This window comes from Oncorhynchus kisutch, linkage group LG8 (genome assembly GCF_002021735.2).
Source record: "Oncorhynchus kisutch isolate 150728-3 linkage group LG8, Okis_V2, whole genome shotgun sequence".
NCBI classification, from domain to species: domain Eukaryota; kingdom Metazoa; phylum Chordata; class Actinopteri; order Salmoniformes; family Salmonidae; genus Oncorhynchus; species Oncorhynchus kisutch.
The window spans coordinates 61,826,617-61,843,972 of record NC_034181.2 but is presented as its reverse complement, the minus strand read 5'-3'; the positions used below and the strand labels follow the sequence as shown (position 1 = coordinate 61,843,972).

Here is a 17,356-nt window from a genome sequence, read left to right as displayed (position 1 = left end):
CAATCTCTCTCTCTCTCTCTGTCTCTGTCTTTGTCTTTCCCTCCCACATTCTGGCTCTTAATTCTAAAACTATTTTATTTTTATGCCTTGTCTCTCCTCTCTCATCCTCCACCTCCCACCTTGACCCTCCTCCTCGTCTCGCCTTTTTCCACTTACCATATCTTCTCCTTTCATTCCTCCTGTCCCTCCTCCCTTCTCTCCTCCTGTCCCTCCTCCCTTCTCTCCACCTTCCCTCTCCTCTCCCAGGCGAACCTGCCCCTGCTTCAGAGGGAGCTCCTCCACTGTGCACGGATGGCCAAGCAGACACCCGCCCAGTATCTGGCCCAGCATGAGCAGCTGCTGCTGGACGCCAACGCCAGCTCACCCCTGGACTCCTCTGAGATCATGATGGAGATCAACGAGCATGGCAAGAGGAGGACCCCCGACAGGTACTGAGTGACCACCACACACACACTCAAAATAGACACACACACTCAAAATACACACACACACACAACACTCACACACACACACACACACACTCAAAATACACACGCACACTCAAAATACACACTATGCAGACACGTCACATGCCACAGCTGGAAAACAACTTATCACTCCTCTCCCTCCATCTTACAGCAGAAACACAACTGAAAAAACACACACAGGCTTACACACACAAATAATTGAATTATTTCTGGGTATTTGGAAATGCCAAGCCACAAGGGGGGGGGTTATAAATCCTCTGTGCGGGAGGCGGAAGTCTGGGCAGCCCTGATGCCAGGCGGGTAGGGAGGGTGATTCAGGCTGTGCCAGCTGTCTGCGAGGGGAGGAGGAGGAGGAGGACAAGTCCAGATGCTGTGGACGTCACGCTATAACCACAGCAGCAGCAGTGGCTCTGTGTCAGCGGCCCCAGTACAGTATGAGGAGATGTCCTCAGTCCAACCCACAGACAATGCCCTCACTGTCCTATACACTTCCCTGCCCTCCCCACAGCAGCCTGCTGCCATATCCGCCCCACATAGTGGGCCGTATGGAGGGGCGGGTGGAGACACATCTGGAATTTAAGACAGACAAAACCACAGCACTAGTCTCCACCTCCCCATCTCTCTCACTCCCCATCCCTTTATCTCTCCTCTCCTCTCCTCTCCTCTCCTCTCCTCTCCTCTCCTCTCCTCTCCTCTCCTCTCCTCTCCTCTCCTCTCCTCTCCTCTCCTCTCCTCTCCTCTCCTCTCCTCTCCTCTCCTCTCCTCTCCTCTCCTCTCCTCTCCTCTCCTCTCCTCTCTCCTTTCTCTTCTCTTCTCTCCTGTCCTATCTTTCAGTCAGCTAGTCCGTATGTCAGGGATGTGTCCAGATCCTGCTGAACCCCTGCTTGAGATTATCGTGACGGGGAGGGAGGGATGGGGGAAGGGAGGGGGAGAGAGAGAGAGGGTGGAGGAACGGGCAATCCCTCTGTAATCTGCACACCTCCGCCTCCCAACCCCTGGCTTACAGTGTCACGGTGGGCTGGGCCAGCTGTTGCGTAGATATGGGAGATATCGGTGGCGGGCTAGAGCACTGACAGAGACAGACACCCCCCCCTCTGCAGAGGGGATTGGGGGTAGAGGGTGGGAGGGGATTCATCACGTAAACAAAGAGGGAACAAATACCCATACACACACACACACACACACACAGACAGACAGTAATATACACACACACGGACTCGTAAACAGAAACACACTCGCATCCACATGGCACTGAAATTCCTTTCATTTGCCTTTGATCCCGGGGAAGATAGAGAGCGATTTACCTCCGAATGCCTGGCTGTTTCACCAAGCTAAACAGATGAATATCAACACTGGCGTTTAAACTGTCCAGATGGCTCCCAAAACAGGACCGCCACTGAACATCTGCCAAACACAGACAACGGCCCCGTAGGTCTGTGGGAGAGGCTACACTTGCAAGTTACGAGAGTGAGTTGAGGGACGTTAGGATTAAGAGTTTGGATCCCAGCTCGAGACACAGAATATACCGAGTGTATTTTTTACGTATGGCATACAGCTGTGCACACACTCTGGAGTAGATTCTGTCTGAAGTGAACAGTGAGCTTCTCAGCAGGGGGGATTCCTGAAACACTGTCAGATTTACTGCTCATGTCTTCTAGTAACAACAACAGGTTAGCGGCCCAGTAAATCCAGAGTGCGTGGACGTCCTGAATATAACACATCTCATTCCTGTTCCCTTGTAACTTCCTCAGTGTGGCATAGTAAAACAATAATGGATTTTCCTCATATTCTAGGAGATGTTAACAATTCTAAAGTGAGTGAAAGTGTCCGATTTGGTGGTGACACGTATAAAGGGAATGTAACCGTGTTGACCTGTGCTCTCTTCCTTCAGGACCAAAGACTCAGAGAGAGACGGGCACCACCCGGAGCACCTGGCCAAGCGGCCCTGCACCATCAGCCCCAGCCAGCGCTTCAGTCCCAGCACTGGCCTGCCAGCCCACCCACCCCCCAACGGCCTGCCCACGCACCCCCCCAACGGCCTGTCTCACCCCAACCCCCCTGCCCCCCAACACTACCGGCTGGAGGACATGGCCCTGGCCCACCACTACCGCGACGCCTACCGCCACACAGCAGAGCACCGCGAGGCTCGGGACAGGCACCGGCAGACAGGTGAGAGAGGGAGGGAATGAGAGAGGGGCAAGGGAGGGATGAGGGAGAGAGAGAGAGAGGGCCTCATGGCGTCTCTAAAGAACAATGACAGGTTGTCACAGTTTGGTGTTAAATTCCCATGGTAGTGCATCTATAAAAGCCTATAGTGACACATGCTTGGGTATGTCCCCCTAGGAATCCAAATATGTCTTCCCTCGGTTAGAGCCGTAATGGCTCACACTGTATAAGGAAGTGTTAGAGCCCTAATGTCCTGTATGTGGAGGAGACTGGAGCCAGAATGGCTCATATATGGTGATGGTGCCTAAGTGCTGAACGCAGGACTGTGTGTTTGTGTTGCAGCCGTGCATGGAGCACGTCAGGAGGAAGTGATCGATCACCGCCTGACAGATCGGGAGTGGGCCGAGGAGTGGAAGCACCTCGATAATGTACGTGTTGCTGGGGTAGGGCTCCCCGGTTTTATCCTAATATCTCCCTAATATCTCCCAAATATCCCCCATCCTACAGAGAAGTGTGTAGTAGAAATCTTTCAACCTCTCGGTGCTGTAGATGATATGAAGGGAGGTGGGACAAGGGGAGACAGGGTGCTGCTGGCAGATTTAAGAACTGAAACCTCAGCAGAGTTTGCATTTGATGGACAGCTGACCTTAGGGGGTCTGTAGAGGCTTGTGTCCATGTCAGGAATGGACAGCCGAGGCCTCTCTGGCCAGCATACTAATACTGGAGCAAGCACTCTGAGCTCCCCTTACCTTTACCAAGGCTGGAACACTCACTCACACACACACACAGGCACTAAAAAAGGGCCACAGATGGAGCGAGGGACCCAGTAGAGGACAGCTCCAGCTGGGGAGAGCAGCTGAGACAAGGGCTGTAGTCATGGATGGAACCGGCCTGTGCTGGGCCTCTGCCAAATTAGAAACACTCTACTGAAATAAATATAGCTAACAGAGAGAGAGAGAGAGAGAGAGAGAGAGAGAGAGAGAGAGAGAGAGAGAGAGAGAGAGAGAGAGAGAGAGAGAGAGAGAGAGAGAGAGAGAGAGAGAGAGAGAGAGAGAGAGAGAGAGAGAGAGAGAGAGAGAGAGAGAGAGAGAGAGAGAGAGAGAGAGAGAGAGAGAGAGAGAGAGAGAGAGAGAGAGAGAGAGAGAGAGAGAGAGAGAGAGAGAGAGAGAGAGAGAGAGAGGAGAGAGAGAGAGAGAGAGAGAGAGGAGAGAGAGAGAGAGAGAGAGAGAGAGAGAGAGAGAGAGAGAGAGAGAGAGAATATGGAATGGGGCATTTTGCAGAAAAAATCACTCAAATTACCATCAATGAAAATGTTCTCATACAATTTGACATCTTGATGAAGGTTAGGCCTGATTGTGTTTTTCATAGACTAAATTCAGAATGCACACACTATACAGTACTTCCGAATAAAACTATGCGACCCTGATTTATCGGTACACTTTTAGGTGCAGAGGCTCCGCCATCCTTTAGCACCACCGAGAGCAGCTGCCTGTTGTCAGAGTCTGAACTGTAGGAGAAGAGCGGCGCTCTGATCATGTCTCCCTCCCTCCCTCATTCCCTCCTCCTCCCCCCTGCAGCTGCTCAACTGCATCATGGACATGGTGGAGAAGACACGGCGGTCTCTCACGGTGCTGCGGCGTTGCCAGGAGGCCGACCGCGAGGAGATGAACCACTGGATCCGACGCTACAGCGACGTGGAAGATATGAAAAAAGGTGGGAGCAACGGCCAGCCACGCCCTCCTCCTCCTCTACCTCCTCACAACTCCTCCTCCAACACTCCTAACAACGTCGAGACACAGCAGCCCATAGGTACTTCCACCGCTGCAGACACCAGCACCAGGCTGTCACTCCTCACTCCACACCGTCACTCACTCTGTGGGTTCTGTCTGCTCTGAGGAAAGAGGGGAGCATGCTGGGGGATGAAATGAATTGTTACAAAGCAAAATGAACCTCAAGTTTGAGTGTGTTCATGAGGTCGGGACGCAGAGGGCTGAATCCAAACTCGAGATCTATGCACGTAGCTTGGGCTTTTGGTTAAACCATGCACTGACGTTTGTGGGAAATCTGTGCAAAATATTGAGTTATTTCCGGTTAGGATTTGGCCCATAACATGTGTATGTGTGGAGAGCGCGGTAGACTGACTGATGTTCTGGTCTGGATTGTGTTTCAGAGATTCATAGGGACTTCCTGCACAGACCTGCGTCTGGCTACCTACCTGAGGAGATCTGGAGGAAGGTTGGTGAGTAACCACGTCCGCCCTGACTGAACTGTCTCTGTCCCGTCACCCTCACCGCAACCGCCACTGCAGATAGCCCTGAAGAGGGCCCTGCCTGTCCTGTTGCCATAGTTACATAAGGACAGGGATGGGATTGGAGGGCCTGTGACTGTCATGTGTGTCATTAGTGCTAAGTGCTTTCCACCTTTAACCTGCTATGAACGGCGACTGCAGTTCAGCTGCAGTGAAAATGCACTAACCAACCTGGCGCTGTCCAGAGCAGCGCATGCAGCAGAGGTGGGGCCTGCAGCTTAACTGGGGAGAGGGAGGAGGAGGAGGGATTTCCTCTGCTTAGGAGTAGTAAAGCTTAGTTCATATAATACTGCTTTTCAATGTGACAGCTTTTAACTTATTGTTTTAAGTATACTTGAACCAGCCAGACCAATTTTATCCTAATAACTGTTGGCAATCTGGGACCAAGCCCCTTATTCAGACTAAGGACTGTCACTATCATACGCAGAGCAGACTGATTCAGTTACAGTGCCTTGCGAAAGTATTCGGCCCCCTTGAACTTTGCGACCTTTTGCCACATTTCAGGCTTCAAACATAAAGATATAAAACTGTATTTTTTTTGCACGCCCAATTTTTCAGTTTTTGATTTGTTAAAAAAGTTTGAAATATCCAATAAATGTCGTTCCACTTCATGATTGTGTCCCACTTGTTGTTGATTCTTCACAAAAAAAATACAGTTTTATATCTTTATGTTTGAAGCCTGAAATGTGGCAAAAGGTCGCAAAGTTCAAGGGGGCCGAATACTTTCGCAAGGCACTGTAGATGTAGCAGGGGTGGGTTAGCGTGTTGCAGTGCCTGGGCCTTATATAGCTAGCATATAAGAGGAGTCAGTTATGACGTAGCCTTGGTCCCACTGAGCACCAACACAATTATGCTGCAGTCATATTTAAATACTGTGGGGGGAAAGATGCTGCTGTCTGAGATAATGTGCTGCATTTTCACCAGCGGAAGAACAATTTTTTTTTTTTTTTTCATATAGGTGCTACAAGTATCCCACTCTCCCCAGCACTGAAGCAACTCCAAAACAAGCAGGGTGAGTATGACAGCTCCCATCTGTGTGTGTGTGTGTGTGTGAGACCCCTCTTATGGTATTCACTACTGCACCACCTCTGTCCTATTACCACTGCTCCCTCAGCAAACAGCGTAACTGCAGTCCATCTCTTTCATTAGAAAAAGACACGTATTCTCTGGTGTCGGTCGGGTTGAGAGACTCTGACGCCTTTGAAAAACAAGATCTGAAGTGTGAAAAAGGAAAAACCTGCCGGATCCCTCCGGAATTAAAACGTTAATATTGCTGCCCCTCCGTGTTTTGCATTAAGTGCTAATTGTCCTAGCATCTGCTCTGCAGGCTCCTTGATAAGAATTAATTACATTTGTAAACTAATCTTAGTGATGCATGCATTAAGCCTGATAATTGAGCAGCAGAGGACTGTACCGATAGTTAGGAAAAGGCATGCACGAATAAGGAGGGAAAACATGTAGAAATTAAATGATGGATGAAGGTAGAGACGGGCAGGGTGAAAAAAGCCAGGGAAGGCTTGTGCTGGAGGTGTTGAGAGGATAAACAGAATACAAACTACTTCTCCAGATTCTGAGCAGAGGAGACCGACTCACACACACAAAGACATGCAGGCACGCACACACATGTCCTCATATTCAGCACATACACACGGGACTAGCCACCCAGCCCCAGCTCAGCACAGCAGCCCCCGTGCCCCAACCCCAGTTCCCCCCAGCCCCAGCTCAGTACAGCAGCCCCCGTGCCCCCCAGCCCCCGCCCCAGCTCAGCACAGCAGCCCCAGACAGCTGGACCAGAGGGGGAGCAGAGGGAGAAATATGACAGTTATTTATGACTCCTTTCCTTTACACCAACTGACTGGAAGAATCAGGGAGGGAGAATAGACCACATTATGGCTCTCACATCCAGTCTGCCCAGAGGAGGCTCACTCACCTGGGGAACCATCTGACTATGTCTGTGTGTAGAACGGAGGGGAATCTGTGAATACAACTTCCCCTCCTTTTGGTTGTACAATACATTTACTTATCCCATATACTGTACCAGTTGGCAGTTTGATATGATATTTTTCATGGCCATAAAATATCCATTTGGTGGTTGAACATGAGGATTTAATTAGTTGTATTATGTGGGGCAGCTGTTTTCTTTAGATGGAATTGTGCAAGAGCCAAAGCAAAATGAATCTCCGATGTTGTATTTTGTTCTCCTTGTAACATGAAGAAAATAATGAGCGGGATTGTGATTCCTTCCTAACCGGATAACCACTGTCTTCTAATGAGAACCAGCCTTAGCGTCTATTTTTTTCTAAAAACACTGCCTATTCACTCACATGAGTTGGCATTTGTAGAACAAATGCCATAGGACCTCTAACACAGTTAACACCTGTTAGCAAAGTTATGCATCAATGATATGGAAAGCATTTTCACTCCTCAGTTCTTACATCTGTTTCTTCTCTGTTCATTCACTCAGAATTTAAAAAAAAATCGTAAGCAGAGATAATGGGTTAATAGGCAAGTTTATGAACAAAGTTTGGAGACATCTGCTGTTGTCAGCGCTGGAAATGATTGTTACCAGACGTCTTTTAATGAATTATTAACAGGCTTCTTTTTCTGACAGAATGTTTTAAATCTTGGATGATGTACATCTGTTTGCCGAGATAAAACAAATGGAGATCTTAGAGTGCCTCAATAAAGGATGACAGAGTAGGAGCGGTCATGGGGACTGACGCCTCTCTCTCCACAGAGGAGGCAGTGAACGAGGTGAAGAGGCAGGCCATGTCGGAGCTACAGAAGGCTGTGTCAGACGCTGAGAGGAAGGCCCATGAGATGATCTCCGCTGAGAGGTCCAAGATGGAGAGAGCGCTGGCCGAGGCCAGGAAACAGGCCTCTGAGGATGCACTGACCGTCATCAACCAGCAGGAGGACTCCAGCGAAGTGAGCATCACAGCCTTATCACCCACCCCATGCCCCCACACTCTTATGGTTTCCACACACTTAACATGCATATAGCTACATGCGTGCACATTTTTTTTTGAGCAACGTGCACTATTTTGGTAACATGTTACCTCATCAAGGTTTTCTTGTTCTCTTCTCATTTGTTGTGACAGCAGAAGAAGAGTGTCTCTTCCCTTGCTAGCAAGTTGTCTAAACACTGCAAGCTAGCTAGCCTTTTAGCAATGATTTTTTATAACTAAACCAAGATAGACCACAGCCTGTCGTTTCAAATGTAAACAAAGGAGTTATAGTGGGTAGAACAAGCATGGAGGTAGGCAGAGCCAAGCACGAGCTAGCGAGATCCTATTGGCGTCTTCTAGCATTCAGGTGCATATTTCCGTTAGGGAGCGCCTACTCTGTGAAGTGTGCGTATGCAATAACTCAATTCGCCTTTGCACTCCTTCTAAACAACGCAATTTTTTCAAACTTTGACAAAGTCTATAAAACTTTGTCCACTCTGTTCGTAACAGATTGTGGTTTTGGGAACAGAAATCTATTGATATCAAATGTTTCATCGATGAGAAAATTTGCAGAATGTCTGCCAGATCCATCTTTTTCCATCTTCTCCCACTGCCGGCCACTGGGCTTCCTCTCAATACCATATTTGGAAGTGAGTGGAAACGCCAAGCAGATGCTTCACATTTATACATCCGGAGAAATATCTGTCTCATTGTTCAATCTGGGTATTTAGCTTCCCACATTGCCATGTGAAATTATCAGATTTATAATTCAATTATAAGCCCTGGCAAAAATTCTTATACTTGCCTCTGTAACCTGCAAAATTATCCCAATTTGTTCTAATAAGGCTATAATGTTGTTTGGTTTATTGTTTGAACAGTCGCTGAGATTATACTAACTTATCCATGCTACATTGATGCATAGCCTATAGATCAAATCAAGGAACCAAGCAAGCTTCATTGCCTATTGCCCCCATGACTACAAAGGGAATGATACAGCGCGTTACAATTTTCAAGGAGCCACTTCTTTTGAGATGAAAAACGACATTGCTACATTCTGCTACGACCCTTAGGTCCGCAGAGTATAAATAGCCCTTATGAAAAATAGATGCTATCTAGAACCCTAAAAGTGTTCTTTGGCCGTCCCCATTTTAGGAAACCTTTTTGGTTCCAGGTAGGACCCTTTTGGTTCCCGGTAGAACACAGAGGGTTCTACATGGAACCAAAAAGGGTTCTACCTGGAACAAAAAATGGATCTCTTATGTGGACAGCCGAATAACCCTTTTGGAACCCTTTTTCCCAAGAGTGGACCCCATGCCCCACACCCTGTGCCCTCTAACATACCACAGCACAGCAGCAGGCATAAAGAGAGATACACTCCTCACCCTACTGTCAGTAAACAGAGGCACACACTGCTGCACTGCATCACAAAGCACACTGTCACATTCCAAACCTCAAACTCACAATCAATCGTGTCTCCTCAACCCACCAACCACCCGTTTTACATAACAAACTGTCACACAGCTAACTCACTTCTTTTAGACCGCACAGTAACACTTCCTCAAAATAGTCCTGTCACACACACCTTCTCTTCACATGACTTACAGTCACACACACTTCATAACATGCCCCCCACCCCACCACCATCAACATTTGCTTCTCAGTAACAGCTCATTCACCAGTTCTATACAAGCCAGAGTCCTCAATGTAATGTATGTGTGTGTTCGGCCACCCAGACAGATTCTGCACAGAGCAACAGATTTTCACAGTGCCTGGAGCAGTGTTCAACCTATCAATTCTCTATCAAAATCCCATATTCTGCACAGAATGTGTATATCTTAAACAGGACACTGTCTGGTCGTGGTGTTAATGTGAGCCACAGCTGGCTGCACCTGGTCTGTGTCAACACCATGTTTTCATTTCATTATTAAAGAGTGACTCCAGCCGCTTGTTTGAATAACAGCAGCCACAAGCGGATGGTTGGAGCAACAGTGTCAGGGCCAGGACAGGCCAGGACAAGACAGGACAGCACAGAACAGGCCAGGACAAGACAGGACATGACAGTCTACCTAGTGGTTTGGGGCATTTGTAGCCCCAGAAAATAAATGTGGGAATTTGTTGCCCAGAGCATGAAACACTTCAGCTGTGGATAGCAAGACAGTATTTGAAAAGTGGTAACAATGATATTTGTATAATAATATAACAGGTTGACGACCAGAGATTTATTTTATCAACTCTATGCCTTCTTCCCACTGTCTCTCCAGAGCTGCTGGAACTGTGGACGCAAGGCCAGTGAGACGTGCAGCGGCTGCAACACGGCACGCTACTGCGGCTCCTTCTGCCAGCACAAAGACTGGGAGAAGCACCACCACGTCTGTGGCCAGGGTCTACAGGGCCTCCCCGGGGGCAGCAGTGTTCCTCTGGGCACCCCCTCCTCCAGCGCACCCCCTACACACTCAGAGAGCACCCCCCCTGGTCCACTCTCCCTGCCCGGCCAGACCAGCGGTGGTGGGGGAGGCAGTCTCTCCGGGAGTCCTAAGGAGGCTAGCTCCAGCAGTGCCTCACGCTCCACTACCCCAGCGACCCCTGCACTGCTGGAGGCCACCTCTCGCTGACCCCGCCCTGCCACGCCCAGTCACTCCCACTGACGCTACAGTACAGCTGCCATCCATCCTTAACAAACAGAGGAATCTCCATCGATCCGCGCCCTTTCCTTCTTCTGTACTGCATCTGTAGTGGTCCATGAATACTGCACCGCCGACTACTTCTTAGCTACCTGAAGGCCTTGTTTTCTCAACTCCTCAACCTCCCCCCAAAACACGCTCTGACTGTCTCTCAGCCGCACAGACTTTCTCCCTGTCAAACTCGAAAACTGGTCAAGGGGTCCACTGTTGTGTTTAGCATGGCTAGGGCTTACTTTACTGTATGCTCAAAATAAACCAATGCAGAGGCAGAACTCCCTCTCTTAAAGTCAAATTACAACAACAAAAAACACCATACTTGGTTATTGAACTCTGATAATATCGTGTGAAGATAAGCTTTGTTATATGCCAGACCAACACGTGGCCTCAGTGACATAAGCCCAGTCAATGCTGTGTATGTCGGGGGCTTGCATTGCATGGGACTCGTTATGGTACCACACGTATTGTGAAGAAGAGATATCTAAATTTAGCACTTGGAGAGGATTTCCCTTTAACGCAGCAGGAGTGGGATGACTCTTAACCCCCAGCATGTGCACTAACAGCCCAGACCTCTGAGAGATAGATAGATAGATGCGTCTATAGAACAGGCTCCTCTGTGTACTGGGCCATGGACATGTCCTGATTCAGGTCCCCTATCTAAGAAGCCAGACACCAGTCAGGAAACCCCTCTTCTGATGGAGGAGAGGGGATAAGATACACTCATGGTGCGATTTATTCCTCAGAAGCTCTTCCATAATACGGCTAATTATTTATCCAATGATTTATTTTGGGGCTTTTAGGAAGACAAAGAAAAGTCCAAATATTCAAAACAAATAATAATGATTTTAAAAAAAGTTAACTACCTTGCTAGCGAGCCAAGAAAATGACACCGGACTCACCTCTCTGTACCGATGTGAACCCAAATGAATTCAAAGAGGAAGGGAAAAAACATGATCCAAACCTTTTTATTACACTGCCAAAGTTACTAAGAGACAAGGAGAAGCACTCATCTTGTGTAACCAAACGCAAGCAACTTCACCTCCTCAGCAGCAAAGCCCTGGGAGATAAAGGCGATAGAGCAACAAGTCACACAAAAACTCTATATTGAGTGTACACAAAAACTCTATATTGAGTGTACACAAAAACTCTATATTGAGTGTACTGGCCTCTGTCAGCCTGAAAATACCCACAGTGATCCACAGAGAGAGAAATCCAGAGCAAGCATTTGGAAACGCCTGCCACAAAAGACAATTGAAATGGAAGGACCAACCACTGAATGTGACAGTGATTTATGTGAATGGCAACGGAATGGACAAAGAAGCAGCTACTCAAAAAGAAGATGAAAGGCATTGGAACTGCCAAAAATAACCTAAAAAAAACTGAGAACCTGTCCAAGCAAGCATTGTACAGTACGGATAAGACTTTTATTCCTAATTATGTTTTTTAGCTCTATCAAGAGGATACATTTCAGTGAGTCGTACATTTTCACCCGCCTTTTCCAAAGCATGACAAACAGACTAACGAGCCTCATAAGTGGTGTAGACTCAGTTCTCTTCTCTCTCTCTTTCTACCTCCCCCCCCCCCCCCCCCCCCCCCCCACACACTTTCCTGTATGTTCCTCCCTAAAACTCTCTTGTCCCTCAGTCAACCCTACCCCCTTTGGACATAACCTCTGAGCAGATATCTGGGAAGGGATCAAACCTGCTTGTAGATATTCCTTTCTTTGTTTCTCGCAACAACAAAAAATGGTCTCTGTATCTGGTGTCCACCTGTGCTGCCCTTGTGCATTTTCAGAAAGAGGGACTTTTCTTCTTTTTAAGTTTGGGCTGAACATTGAAGCAGGAGCTAAGACACTCTAGGACAGAAAACCCCATGTTGTACTTATTGTTCAATTTGTTGTATCTTTATCAATGAAAAGAAAATCCTCTTGTAGAATATTTTATATTGCTCGCATTGTAAGACAGTGAGAGGACAGAGATGCAATAGGAAGAGAATTCAGCTACTGAATGAAACCTCAGCAACTTCCCATAGGGGGTCATATAATATAGATACATATAAATATATTTAAAATAACATCAGTAACTTAATGTGAATGTACATAGTATTTAAAGAGGTCCAAAAATGTGTTTGCCAAATAACAGAAACCTTTAAAGTAATGTACAATGTCCAGAATATGATTTCTTTCCAGTTCATTTTTTAATCAAAGGCATTTTCATTTCTCATAAATCCTTCTTTTCTACCAGATTAGCAAAGTCTGCTGAGTGCGTAATCTCAAAAAGATGTTATGAGGAGGGATGTTGGCAGCGATAGTGGTTTTCTTCTGGAGTCACAGTTCTTATAGCTCCCCCTATAATTGATGGCAGCGTACACCTCTGACTCCCTTCAGGAGGAGCCAGCTATAGCTCTCATGACAGGCCCAAGAGGATGGTTTTAAAGAGGAGAAAGAGAGGCTTATCACACATGGATTCTAAAAGCGTCCTAGCATGAGGCTAAATTACTCCACTACTCTGGATATTGGATTTAAAACGCAAGGATTTATGCCCAAAAAGTTATCTGTGAAACATTGCCATCCATTGGGCTGAAGTGCCACTGCAGTGGGCCACCTTTTACACTAAAAACCGTGTGAGCTGCCCCCAAAACAAAGCCTACACAATGGTCTGGAAGTCTGAAGCTTAACCTAACCGTGATACTGCCCAATCCTTTCACTGGTTATTTTTTCTTACCCTGTCCATAGATTCATTTGTGAAGATGCATTTATCCTCATGTAGGGTTAGGATCCTAGCAAGGCAAAAAGGACTCAGAACCTGGGAGAGTTAGAACAGATGTCTTCACAATCACAGACTAACAGGGAGGAATGCCATCTCATACAGTAATGTCATCACAAGCTATATTGAAGTTAAAACATCATTAAGTTATAATTACACACTCAAATGGCTTTCAAACATAGCATTAAATAAGGACTGTACCTGCCATGTTCATATGAATGATATAATAATCCCGAACCAATTGGCCACATAACTCTAAAATGGACCAAACTTGAAGGAGCTTTTGTGTTGTTTTATCTTGTACTGTTAAAAGTATGGTCTGCCAGGCTCTTTCGCATTTAAAACCTAGAGTGACATATTGACGGAGAAACGATTGGACGTCTATTAGCGTTGACAGTGTGTTTAATTTATCACATGATCTATTTTCCTATATGTCAGTATCGAAAAGTAATATATAAATCGTTCAAGTGTGATAAGCTGCGAGGTACCCTGCATCTGCGTGTATATGTGTGTCGTATGTTATTACCGGTGTATTGAAATGACTTCAGCCTGTTTGTGTTTCTAAACCTCTTCAGCCCTCTGCTCTTTAACCCCCACCTGAACATCCCTCCTGTCTCCTGACCCACCACAAGCTACCTCCTGTGACCCTGCAGCACATGACTGGGAGAGGTCACTGAGCTTTGGGAGCAGGGCTGCAAGCAGACATGCAAACTCACACAAACATCAGAGCAAATAGGAAACAAACCCGAAAGATCTAATACTGATAACTTTACGATGTGTATATTTTCGCACCTCAACTCTGTCAGTCAGAAATAGTGATCAAAGGAGGAACACTCAGATGATTTTGATTCGAGACTCTCTGCGTATACTACACTGTCCAGGGTTCGATATAGAGGAATTCCTTCCATACCCAAGCTGAACATTAAACCATTACATTTGTAGTCCAAAACAAATAAAGCACAGACCAAAGTATTTCTGCACGGCGGTGGATTTTGAAATTGTGTCGAGTAAAAGACCAGAAATAAGGAGGCTTGAGGCCAACTATACCTGTTAACCAAAGTGTCTGAAATAAACACATGCTCAAAGCACAAGACAAAAACAAACAACCAACGCATCTGTGAAGGTGGAGATTTGTAGATCATTTATTCAAGCAATCAAAGCGCTTGTTTCTACATATCTAATGCCTCAGATAAGACTACAGAAACATCTCTGGAATGCGTAATGATTGCTTTGAGTTTTCTTCCTAAGCCTTGCTTACAGACGTAATAATTGCATGGTGTGTGTGTGTGTGTGTACTTGTTTTTCTCTTTTCACAGTTTCTCTGTACAAACTACTTGAACCTTCAGAGCTTTAATGAAACATCTCAGTCAGAATAATGGCAGAGAATTCTAAAGATGTAGCAGTGCACTGAGAGGGAAAGACAGAGTGAACTCACCCACCATATTATCCACAACATTACCGTAGGTTTTGACGACATTTCAATACACATTATCCTTTAATGCTCTCTGTGTGCTTTGCTTGTCTGCGAATCAACCCTGAAACACAATAACTCTTTAATTTGTCACAACTTGTGGCAAATACTATTTTTATTGACCAAAAAAAAAATATGTTTGTAATATCAATCACACCATCTCTCTCTTTCTCCGCTGTCCCTTTTTAAGCCCAGCATTGGGGCACATGTTATTTGGGCAGGTCTGTACAGTGGTTGGTGCTGTCGAACATTTGGCCATGTAAGCTGTCACTGAAAGGACATCTGAAGTAGAGGTAGCATGCTGAGCTCCTGTTCTCTCCCACTGGAGAAAAGGTTTAACTAATTCTCTTTTTCTATGACCAGACAAGAGAAACAAGGTTCCTAAAGTGGTATGGGCTCTGAGGAAAGGATTCATGTTCTGGACATGGAATAATGGAAGACCAACTGTGTGTGGAGCGTTCTATTTCATTCATTCCCTGTGATGTCATAATGGGGTAATAGGAGGACTGTTCCTGCCTCTGATGTGAAATCTACAATGCCTGGAGGTCTCCACCGCTTATATATAGATAAAGACTGTCATTTATTCACATATACAGACCACTTTATTATCTCTTTAGGTTTTTAATAAGGCATACATGAAGAGGGCAAATTCTGTGTTTTCGATGGCAAATACTAGCATGTTGGCATCAGCCTCTCCCTAACCATTTACCACCAATCTATCAATGGAGTTTCTTGGCTCATCTGATTTCAGTGATTGATTGCCCTGTGAAGCCCGCACTGATACAAAGCTGAGATGGCAAAAGTTGATACAGCACTTGGTCTCCCCAAGTTATGGTAGGGATGAAAGTGTTTTTATTCGTTTTTTTTTTACATTATTATTTCACGACAAACAAAGACTTGGTTTTATATGTGTAGGGAAGCATTATATACTGTATTGTGCAATACATTATTACAGAAAAAAAAAGTTTCTGTTTGAAAGGTTGGCGCTTTGAAGAAAAAATTATTTTCCTCTTTAAGAGTCCTATTACCATTCTTTAGATGAAGTGAACTGTGCCAGAATAATTTAATTCTGATTTTTATTTATTTATTGCATGCTTTCCTTCCCTTTTTGCTATTCCCCTTCTTTAACTGTGCGCTATGTTGGATGTGTGAAGCTGTAAACATTCTAATTCAGGTTATCGTCTGTGTTGAGCTATGTAACTGCGTAATTAAAAATGAAATGAAATATCAATCATGTTTCCTGATTTTCTGAATCAAAAATCCTTATTTCAGCATCATAATGAAATAGTGCTGCACAGGTAAGTTGGAAAATTATATTTTGGTGTAGTGGTATTAAAAGTCGGGGTCGTGACCGGGAACTGCAGTGGGGTCAACAAAATGTAAATACACTGAACAAAAATATAAAGGCAACATGTAAAGTGTTGGTCCCATGTTTTATGAGCCGAAATAAAAGATCCCAGAAATGTTCCTTACCCACAATAAGCTTATTTCTCTCAAATGTTGTGCAATTTTGTTTACATCCCTATTAGTGAGCATTTCTCCTTTGCCAAGATAATCCATCCACCTGACAGGTGGTTATATCAAGAAGCTGATTAAACAGCACGATCATTACACAGGTGCACCTTGTGCTGGGGGACAATAAAAGGCCACTCTAAAATGTGCAGTTTTGGCACACAATCAATGCCATAGATGTTTCAAGTTTGCAATTGGCATGCTGACTGCAGGAATGTCCACCAGAGCTGTTGCCAGAGAATGTAATGTTCATTTCTCTATCATAAGCCAATGTTGTTTTGGAGAATTTTGCGGTATGTCCAACCGGCCTCACAACCGCAGCCCAGGACCTCCACACCCGGCTTCTTCACCTGTGAGATCGTCTAAGACCAGCCACAATGAAACTGTGGGTTTGCACAATCAAAGATTTCTGGATAAACTGTTCATCCGCTGCCATCACCTCATGTTTCAGCATGATAATGCATGGCCCCATGTTGCAAAGAGCTGTACACAATTCCTGGAAGCTGAAAATGTCCCAGTTCCTCCATGGCCTGCATACTTACCAGACATGTCACCCATTGAGCATGTTTGGGATGCTCTGGATCAACGTGTATGACAGCGTGTTTAAGTTCCCGCCAATATCCAGCAACTATGCACAGCTATTGAAGTGGAGTGGGACTACATTCCACAGACCACCATCAACAGCCTGATCAACTCTATGCAAAGGAGATGTGTCGTGCTGCATGAGGCAAATGGTGGTCACACCAAATACTGACTGGGTTTCTGATCCACACCCCTACTTTTTGTTGTTGTTGGTATCTGTGATGCATATATGTATTTCCAGTCATGTGAGATCCATAGATTAGGGTATAATAAAAAATAAAAAAATTGTTGTATGTCGCATTTATATTTTTGTTCAGTGTACTGTGTGTGTACATATATAACATTTAAGAGTACAGATCATTGTATGGGACAATAAGCCTATACAAACGTTTTTGAGAAAGATAATTTGATAAATACATTTTTTTTAGTAAATGTATTTATTGGTTTCTTTTCGTTTTG

The 17,356-nt window shown here is 45.6% G+C and overlaps 1 protein-coding gene across 1 annotated transcript in view; it reads left to right on the top strand.

Moving 5' to 3' along the window:
- Positions 1-16,034, top strand: part of LOC109895458 (protein CBFA2T3-like) — a 64,532-nt gene extending 48,498 nt beyond the window's left edge. Inside the window, 8 exon segments of the mRNA XM_031830781.1 lie at positions 247-428; positions 2,359-2,636; positions 2,976-3,061; positions 4,211-4,442; positions 4,804-4,872; positions 5,900-5,953; positions 7,679-7,869; positions 10,151-16,034. Of these exon segments, the coding sequence (XP_031686641.1) occupies positions 247-428; positions 2,359-2,636; positions 2,976-3,061; positions 4,211-4,442; positions 4,804-4,872; positions 5,900-5,953; positions 7,679-7,869; positions 10,151-10,501 (1,443 nt within the window). The 3' untranslated portion in view covers positions 10,502-16,034.
- Positions 16,035-17,356: the final 1,322 nt, after the last annotated feature.